We start from the raw sequence: 10,405 nt of genomic DNA on the forward strand, positions 1-10,405 counted from the left end.
CAAGAAGAGGAATAGCTAGATCAAATGGTGGTTCCATTCCCAAATTTCCAAGGAATCTCCATAGGGCTTTTCAAATTGGCTGCACCAATTTGCAGTCCCACCAGCAGTGTATGAGTGTACCTTTTTCTCTAAATTCTCACCAACACGTTGTTGTTTGTTTTCATGATAGGTGCAATTCTGACTGGAGTGAGATGATATCTTAGAATAGTTTTGATTTGCATTTCTCTGATTGCTAGAGATGATGAGCATATTTTCATAGTTTTGTTGATTGATTGTATATCCTCTTCTGAGAAGTGTCTGTTCAGGTCCTTGGCCAACTTATTGATGGGTTTTTTTTTTTCTTGTTTTTGTTTTGGTGCTTAGCTTCTTGAATTCTTTATTATATCCTAGAGATTAGTGCTCTATCTGATATGTGAGGGGTAAAAAATTGTTCCCAGAATGTAGGCTCTCTGTTCACCTCAGATTGTTTCTTTTGCTGAGAAAAACCTTTTTAGTTTGAATCCATCCTATTTATTGATTCTTGGTTTTCATTCTTGTGCTATAGGAGTCTCATTAAGGAAGTTGGGGCCTAATCCCACGTGATGAAGATTAGAATCTACTTTTTATTCTATTAGATGCAGTCTCTGGTTTAATTCTTAGGTCCTTGATCCATTTGGAGTTAAGTTCTGTGCATAGTGAGAGACAGGGGTTCAGTTTCATTTTGTTGCATATAGATTTCCAGTTTTCCCAGCACCATTTGTTAAAGATGCTATCTTTTCTACAGTGCATTTTTTGGCACTTTGTCTAATATAATTGTAATTTTGTGAGTTAGTCTCTGTGTCCTCTATTGTGTACCATTGCTCTACAGGCCTGTTTTGGTGCCAGTGCTATGCTATTTGTTACTATTGCTCGGTAGTATAATTTAAGGTCTGGTATAGCAATACCACCTGCTTCACTCTTCTTGCTTAGGATTGCTTTAGCTATTTGGGTCTCTTATTTTTCCAGATGAATTTCAGGATTGCATTTTCTATTTCTATGAGGAATGCCATTGGGATTTCGATCGGAATTGTATTGAACCTGTATAGTGCTTTTGGTAGAATGGTCATTTTGATAATATTAATTCTGCCTATCCATGAGCAAGGTAGATCTTTCCATCTAAGGTCTTCTTCTATTTCTCTCTTTAGGGTTCTGTAGTTTCCATTGTATAGATCTTTCACCTCTTTTGTTGATTCCCAAGTATCTTATTTTATTTGAGGCTATTGTCAATGGGGTAGTTTTCCTCATGTCCTTCTCAGAGGATTTGTTTCTGATAAACAGGAATGCCTTTGATTTATGGGTGTTGATTTTATATCCTGCTATTTTTCTGAATTCATTTACTAGTTCTAGAAGTTTTCTGGTGGAGTTCTTTGGGTCTTCAAGGTATAAAATCATATCATCAGCAAATAGTGCTAGTTTAAGTTCTTCTTGTCCTTTAGTTATTCCTTTAATTTCTTTCGTCTAATTGCTCCGGTCAGTGTTTCAAGAACTACGTTGAATAGAAGTGGTAAGAGAGGGCATCCCTTACTTGTTCCAGATTTTAGAGGGAATGCCTTCAATTTTTCTCCATTTAGCATGATGTTGGCCTGAGGCTTAGCGTAGATAGCCTTTACAAATGTTTGAACCTAAAGGGGTGTTGTATTTTGTCAAATGTTTTTTTCCTGCATCTATAGAGATGATAATATGATTCTTATCTTTAAATCTATTGATGTGATGAATTACATTTATTGATTCCCATATGTTGAATTAACCTTGCATCCTGAAATGAATCCCACCTGATCATAGTGCACGATCTTTTTGATATGTTTTTGTATTCGATTTGACAGAATTTTATTGAGGATTTTTGCATCTATATTCATTAGAGATATTGAAAGACTGATTTTTTTATTAATAGTTCATCCACATTGTTTTCATTCATAGATCTTCTGTCAAGAATAAACTCTCCTATGGTCAGTAAGCAAGAACCTTTCATTTAAAATGTTGCCATTTCAAACAATTTTTAAACGTATTTAGTCTCTCTAGTATGAATTCTCTGGTGTTGAACAAGGCCTGATTTTTGATTAAAAGCTTTATCACATTCTTTACATATGTAGGGCTTCTCTCCAGTATGAATCCTCCAGTGTTTGATAAAGCTTGAACGATGCTTAAAGGATTTACCACATTCTTTACATTTGTAGGGATTTTGTCCAGTATGAATTCTGTGGTGTTCCACAAGCACTGACCTTTCACTGAAAGATTTGTCACATTCTTTACATTTGTACGGCTTCTCTCCAGTATGAATTCTCTGGTGTCGAACAAGGTTTGATTTCTGATGAAATGTTTTGCCACATTGTTCACATTTGTAGGGTGTCTCTCCAGTATGCATTCTCTGGTGTTTGATAATGCTTGAGTGATGCCTAAAAGATTTGCCACATTCTCTACATTTGTAGGGTTTCTCTCCAGTATGAATTCTCCAATGTTTGATAATGCTTGAATGATGCCTAAAAGCTTTGCCACATTCTTTACATTTGTAGGGCTTCTCTCTAGTGTGGATTCTCTGGTGATTAGTAAATGCTGAAATATGCTTAAAAGCTTTGCCACATTCTTTACATTTGTAGGGCTTCTCTGCAGTATGAATTCTGTGGTGTCTAGTAAGTGCTGATCTTCGGGCAAAAGCCATGCCACATTCTTTACATTTGTAGGGCTTCTCTCCAGTGTGGATTCTCTGGTGATTAGTAAATGCTGAATTTTGCTTAAAAGCTTTGCCACATTCTTTACATTTGTAGGGCTTCTCTCCAGTATGAATTTTCTGGTGTTGGAAAATGCATGAATATTGCCTAAAAGCCTTGCCACAGTCTTTACATTTGTAGGGATTTTCTCCAGTATGAATTCTACGGTGATCATTAAGTAGTGATCTTTGACTAAAAACTTTGGCACATTCTTCACATTTGTATGGTTTCTCGCCATTATGAATTCTCTGGTGTTGGACCAGATTTGATTTCTGACTAAAACATTTGCCACATTGTTCACATTTGTAGGGCTTCTTTCCACTATGACTTCTCAGGTGTTTGATAATGCTGGAATGACGCCTAAAAGCTTTGCCACATTCTTTACATTTGTAGGGATTCTCTCCAGTATGAATTCTATGGTGTTCAACAAGCACTGATCTATAATTAAAACCTTTGCCACATTCTTCACATTTATATGGTTTCTCTCCAGTATGGATTATCTGGTGTTGAACAAGATTATATTTTTGATTAAATGATTTGCCACATTGTTCACATTTGTAGGGCTTCTCCCCAGTATGAATTCTCAGGTGTTTGAAAATGCTTGAATAGTGCCTGAAAGATTTGCCACATTCTTTACATGTGTAGGGCTTCTCGCCAGTATGAACTCTCAGGTGATATGTAAGTATTGATCTTTGAATAAAACATTTGCCACATTCTTTACATTTGTAGGGCTTCTCTCCAGTATGAACTTTCTGGTGTTTATTAAGATCTGATTTTCGATTAAAACCTTTGCTACATTCTTTACATTTGTAGGGCTTCTTTTCAGTATGAATTTTCTGGTGTTTAGTAAGGTCTGATTTTCGATTAAAAGCATTGTTACATTCTTTACATTTGTAGGGCTTCCCTCCAGTATGTTTTCTGTGATGTTCAGTTAGCAGTAATCTTTCATTAAAAACTTTGTCAATTTCTTTACATTTGTATGGTTTCTCTCCAGTATGAATTTTCTGGTGTTGAATAACAAGAGATCTTCGATTAAAAGCTTTGCCACATACTTCACATTTGTAAGTCTTCTCTCCAGAATGATCCCTTTGGTTTGGAGTAAGGGTTGAATTTTGTTGTAAGGCTTTGGAAATTTCTTTACATTTCTCAGAGCTCTCATTAACATCAATTTTCTGGGATACAACAACTGAGCTTTGATTAAAAGCTTGGCCACATTCTTTACATTTGCAGAGTTTGTCACTGTTATGAAATCTCAAGGATTGAGAAACGGTTGAGAAATTGTTAAACTTGAGACTTGCTTTACAATTACAGGGCTTCTCTTGGGCATGGATGCTCTGATGCTTGACAGGGAGTGATTTCTGATTAAAAGTTTTGTCATATTCTTTAAACATGCAGGGTTTATCACTGCTGTAGTATATGTGGTATTTACTAAGGGTTGAGCAATCAGATACTTTGATACAACTTTTAAAGTTTTGGGGTTCTTTCCCAGTACAAATTTTCTTGTATTGAATGAGGACTGCAAGTGGATTAAGAGCTGTTTCATATGTCTCATATTTGTAAGATTTGTCTTGCTTATGAATATTTGGATCGGTAACAAGTTTTAAACACTGAAGAGAAAAACTACCGCGCTTTTTATCTTTGCAAAACATCTTTGGAAAATGAGTATACAGATGTTTTCTGGCATTGTGACCAATGATAAACTTTCTATGAGGCTCTTCATATTCATAATTTTTATCAGTAATATACATATGCTGGTAATAACCTGGGATAGAGACCTGGCTAAAGATGTTACTTGTTTCAATACATATGTAGAAAGTTTTCCAGAAATCTGTATCTGAATTTTCATTAAACAATAGTGGGTAAGTAGGGACAATCCCACAAGTGTTAAAATTGTATGCTTCAGCACATGAAGGAATTATCTGTTTATTGTCGACTAATGAACACTTTGTAAAGAAACTCTCAAAATAATCACGTTTAGAAGATAGTCCTTTAGTTTTAAATCTCTTGTCTATAGAAATGTTCCAAAGGAAGTTTAACTCAAAGCTACATTTGAAATTGGTCAAGTTAAAAATTGAAGCATGGACTAGATCTCTTCTCAGATTTTCCATATTTTCTTTCAGAGAAAATATATGCTTCCAAAATTGCTGTAGATTTATTCTTAAAGACATACAGAGTTCTTGAAAAGTAACAAGCATAAATGGAAGTATTTTCTGAGATATTAATTGTTCTTGATATCTGTTACCAGTAAAATTTTCATTACGAACAGTCACTGATAATTGGTTTTGTCCCTTATAATATGATTTTTGAACTTCATTCTCACTTATAATTTCCCATAATTTTCTTGTTGGTAAATAGTCAAGGTTGCAATTCCCATATCTTCCCTTTATTACTTTTTGTAATAAATATGTTATGCCCCGCTCTGATGAAAATTCTTCAGTATGATGAGAAGTTATGGCTGAAATAAATATAAATAAAATTGGTATTACGTAATAGACTGAGGTGAATATATTTTGCAAATGTACCATATGAAATTACAGCACTGTCGGGACATCAGCAGGAGAACAGTTTAATAAATACAATGCCACCATTACTCTAGAAATACATAAACTAAGTAAAAGTGTACAGACAAAATTACATTGTGAGAACTACCAAAACCATATTAGAGTACATGTTCTTGCTCACATTCCACATGGGTGTTTCTGTTGGAGGGATGGGTGGGCTGAGAAATAAAACATATGAAAGTAAAACCATGATATATACACAAAAGAGAAGAAATGTTTTACAAAGTTGGTGCAATGATGCGTTAAGCCAATCATAAGGGGGTGGCACCCAACAAAGACAGAGCCAGGACTTGCTGTATTTATAGCAGTATCGATCAAAGGGAATTCATAGGTATTAAGATTTCAGTGTGGGAGGATTCTTGTCTCTGTACTTTCTTCTTCACACAATAATAGGATATGGGTGAGGGTAGGCAGTTTGTTTCGCTCTTAATGGGTCATGCCCATCACTGATGCTGTTCTGAACTGTAATGGAGCTATGTAGGAAGCCACATTAGCCACACATTCTCAAAACAGCAGGATTTCTGCTGGGATTTCCAGACACAAGACTTTCCTACCTAATGGCTTCAATGTTGTTTTAGTTCCCACACAGCTCACAGGTGATTTTCTGCGTATCCCCCTTATTTATTTTTTAAATGCAAATGATGGGCAGTTATTTAAGGATCCTGGATCCTTGTTCTGAGGGCCCAACAACCTACTATCATGATACAAAAAAGAACTAGTAGCAAACATATCATTCCAATAATACACGATGCATAATATGTTGAAACATATTTCAAGGTTTAAAGCAAAAGGAGATTGAATGCAGTCTCACAGGCCATAGCAGAAAACCTATTTGCAATTCTAGCCTACAAAGTCAGGCAGAGGGCCATTTATATAATGTAGAAAATCTCAGGCTGCAATTAAACACCAGAGATCTTTAAAAATACCAACTCCACTGGAAGTTAGAACATTACCAATAAAACTGCCAGAAGTCATGGCATCCTTACAGGGATGTCCTTTGCCAATTCTTGGAGACCAATCCAAAAATATAATCACTATTTCTAGAAACTTTATGTTGTACTGGCATGACATTTGCACATTTCATTCATTTAGGAAAGGTACAAAATTCTATTGCAGAACAATTGGAGCAGTAAGGTATTGGTAAATGTTCCATGGAAATGACTGGCTTGTTATGAGAACGTACTATTTTAATAACTGTCCTGACATATAATCTTAAGTCCCATGGGCCAGCATGATTGGCTGGTCTAGGTCCCCCATATACTCTTTCCCTCAAAAGATAGTTTTAAACAGCCAGCATGTTTATCATGGAACCCGCATAGAGGTAACTGCTCATTGTAGCCAATATAATGAAATCCAGTTACATGGAGGGGTGTAATGTGAATATCTGTAAAACATCCCGTCATATCAGGATCATTAGTAAATATTGGGATGGATTCTCCAGTCCACACCACCATGTGTACTACAGGTGGATATGGAAAATAGGTCCAATGAGTTTCTACATGGACCCCACATCCCTCGACAGTTCAATAGAGTTATCATGACCACAAACATTGTGGTTGGAGATTTAATATCTCCTTTTTGTTGAACCATCTGCTCAGTCTTTTGGATAAGATTCTTCAGTTGCTTACACACTGGCAGTTTGAGTGTTTGCATGGCAGGGCCATCCATGCTCATCCTTTTCCTCCATATTACCTTACTATTCCTGCTGGGGTGAGGATTGACATCTCTGGTTTAAATTTTAGTCATTTGAATGTTGGCTCTAGGTCCATGTTTGATGGCATGTTTCAGTACCCAAATAGGACAAAATGAACCTTCTGGGAAAACACAAGCATGATCTCCACCCCCTATTATCACTGAATCTGGTCCTTTGCACTATCCTGTTTGTAAATCTTTCCACCAAACTAGGACCAACAGACCTGTTACAGTGGAAGACTTGTCTCAGCAGCACTATGGCCTTCAGAGTCACAATTTTAAAAATTTAGAACCAAAAAAATCATGATTAAGGTTATTTAGTGGGGTCTTATCCCCCCCTTTTTTGTGTAATTGTAGCTTAATAAATAAGTGAGCCCACTCTACAATGGCTTGATCTTGAGGATTATAAGGAATGCCTGTTTTATAATTAACATGAAATTGGTGACAAAACTTGAAAGAAGAACTAGTTCAAGCTAAAGCATTATCAGTTTTAATCTGTGAATGACAGTGTAATGCTGCAAAAGCCCATAGGCAATGAGAAATAATATGTTGAATAGCCTATTTTTCATAGGCAGAGGCAAAGATAAATTAAGAACAAGTATTCACAATAATATGAACATAATAATTTTTGCCAAAATGAAGCATGTGAGTTACATACATTTGACATAGCTGATTTGGCAATAAACCACGGGGATTATCCCCTGTTGGTGAAGACGGAATATGTATAACACATTATTAATACTGGCAAACAATTTGATAAGCAAGTAGAAGAATTCTGATGATGAAAAATGTGTGAGGCTTCTACAAAATCAAATAAAGATATTTGATGACAAACAGCAATAAGTTTTTCAATATTATCATTAACTGATGCCAAAGGATCTGGAAGCCTCTATAGAATATGCTCTGATATGGCCAATGAAATGAAGATTTTTGATGCATTTGAATTGTCATTTGTAAAGTATGGAACAAATGAAATGATGCTTTTGGTGGTATATCTACAACAGTAGCTGTTTCAAAATGTTTAGGAACTCCCACAATATATACACTATCACTATAAAACACTAACTGGCTCATTAGTAAAATGAAGTAAAGCATATGAGGGTTTGAAGTTCTGCTCACTGTTGAGTAGTTTATGTTGTCTGTATTATCTCAGTATGAGCACGGCTACAGAAATCTGCTTTTCCTGAACTTGAGCAATCAGTAAAAACTGCCATTGCTGTGGCTACTGGATGAGCACATACAATTTCTTCAAAAAATAAAAGAAGTTACAAGACCAAACTGAACAACATTATCATGAGAATGATGACTTCCTACTTGACTAGGAAAATAAGCAAAAGCTGTTTTCAAAATATTGGAAGATTGCCAGAGCCAACTATGCTATTGGATAGAAAAGGAGGATACAATAATAGAAGGCTCTGATCCAACCAAATGTAAGACTCATGTTCTACCTTAATGAGTAATTGAAAATCACAAAACCATGTAATGCAGTCAAGGACTTTGAGGAGAGTGAGATAGCCAGATCTGGCTAAAATCCAATTTTTTCCCCTGTCTTAGTAGGTAATTACCTTCGTTCCCTTCTTGCACACACACTTATCTGAGTATTAGTTTATAAATCATAATTTAATTGTTGCTCCAAATCACAAATGATCCTGCCCAGTCAACAGTTCTAAAGTGATATATACTCCATGCATTCTGTTTATCTCTGCCTGCTCAGAACAAAATTCCATCCAATTAGATTTCCACAACAAATATTCACATCTTGAAAGGAAAGCTGTCACCAGGGTAACCCAATCAGTACAGGACAGGGCCTCAGTACACACTGATTCTACCAAGCTTTGAACAAAAGGTGAGCTTAGGCCATGCATGAAGCAAGTGGATTTTAACCCTTTTAATGTTTTAAAAAGAAAAGAAATATGAATTCTTATATTTTGGTTTGGATTACGTGGGTCTAACTGCCCAAAAATAGGGTATAATTTGAATCCCAATAAATTTTTCCCACTGTTTTGGTGGCTCTAAGGCCCTGTTGAAACAAGAAAAATTTTACACCATACCACACCCCACCCCCAGACTTCACTGCCTAATGGCTTCAACAATGTTTTAGTTCTAGCACCGTCCATGGATGGCTTCCCAAAAATGGTAAACAAGATGAGTCCATTACTAAGGAGTGTAATATAATTTCCCTCCCTAGAGAGGGATACTGTGTTACTTGTCAAACATAGTCTTTCCTTCTTTGTAATATAGCACTGTACAATTAGGGAAAAAATCTACCTACTCTCTTCTCTCAGTGAAAAAAGGGAAATGTAAAATAAATGCAAACATATGTGACTTTCTTGGGGACTCTCTAAAAACTGGTTTCTATCTTTCACGACAAGGGTCCTGGAGAAAATAGATATTTAGATGACAATAAAATATATTCAACAGAGGTCTATGGACTCTTTAAAACTATATATGGACAAAACTTTTAATTGGAAAAATACATGTCTTGAGAAGATTCACAAGAAAAAACAAGTTTGAGAGACAATTAAAAACATGGCATAGCCTATATCTGTATTACACAGATGACACCCAACACATGACGATCAAGGTAAATGACTTGCTTTGGATTTTTTAAATTTTTGTTATTTACTGACTTATTTCATTGACAAATTAAACTTTAGGTATTACTAGTTATATCATGGTATTTTTGAGTATATATATATCCAGTGAATGAAAACCTGTATTATTTCTTATAATAATCATTTTGTGCTTAGAAAACACTTGTTCATTCTATTAGCATTTATCAGGAATACAGCACAATACATTCACTACACTCATGTGGTCCAACAGAACTCTCAACCTTCTTATGCCCCTTAAAATAAAATACTGCAGATGTAGAACAACACTACACCAAACACAGTGCCTGGGAACATCAATTTACTCATCTGAGTTGGTTCCAAACTCAGATGCTCCTGCAACTGAATTTTTTTGATCTGCTTTATTTCACAATAAATGACAAGATTTTTTTTACAACTAATAAGAACAATTCCATATTTTTCTCATTCAATCATCAATGGGCACATAGGGTGAGTCCATAACTTTACTATTGTAAATGATGCTTGCAATAAACAGTGGAGATATCGCTTGAACATGTTGATTAAATCTCCTGTGGACACATAATTAAGATTTGCATTTCGAGTTCACATAAACGTCTACTTTTAACTTTTATTATATATGGTTCTTGAGATTAAGCCCAAGGATACTGTACCACTAAGTTATGAAACAAGCCCTTTTAAACTTGTTAGTCACTAAATTGTTGTAACTTGTCCCAAACTTGAAACACTTGTATGGCTTCTAAATTAGCTGGGATTGACAGTATGCATCACTCTTGTCTATTTTTTAATAACATTCAAACTATTTACCAAAATGACTATAAAATCCATCATTGGCTGA

The 10,405-nt window shown here is 35.4% G+C and overlaps 1 protein-coding gene across 1 annotated transcript; it reads right to left on the reverse strand.

Moving 5' to 3' along the window:
• Positions 1–1,622: 1,622 nt before the first annotated feature.
• Positions 1,623–9,650, reverse strand: LOC107133565 (zinc finger protein 420-like). Its single transcript, XM_015475880.2, has one exon. The coding sequence runs from the start codon at positions 5,246–5,248 to the stop codon at positions 2,015–2,017; it is 3,234 nt and encodes a 1,077-aa protein (XP_015331366.2). The 5' UTR covers positions 5,249–9,650; the 3' UTR covers positions 1,623–2,014.
• Between the last annotated feature and the right edge of the window lie 755 nt (positions 9,651–10,405).

This window comes from Marmota marmota, unplaced genomic scaffold (genome assembly GCF_001458135.2).
Source record: "Marmota marmota marmota unplaced genomic scaffold, marMar, whole genome shotgun sequence".
NCBI classification, from domain to species: domain Eukaryota; kingdom Metazoa; phylum Chordata; class Mammalia; order Rodentia; family Sciuridae; genus Marmota; species Marmota marmota.

Bases quoted from the DNA above. Each gene is read 5' to 3' on its own strand.
- LOC107133565 (XM_015475880.2), bottom strand. From the start codon at position 5,248: ATGGTACATTTGCAAAATATATTCACCTCAGTCTATTACGTAATACCA.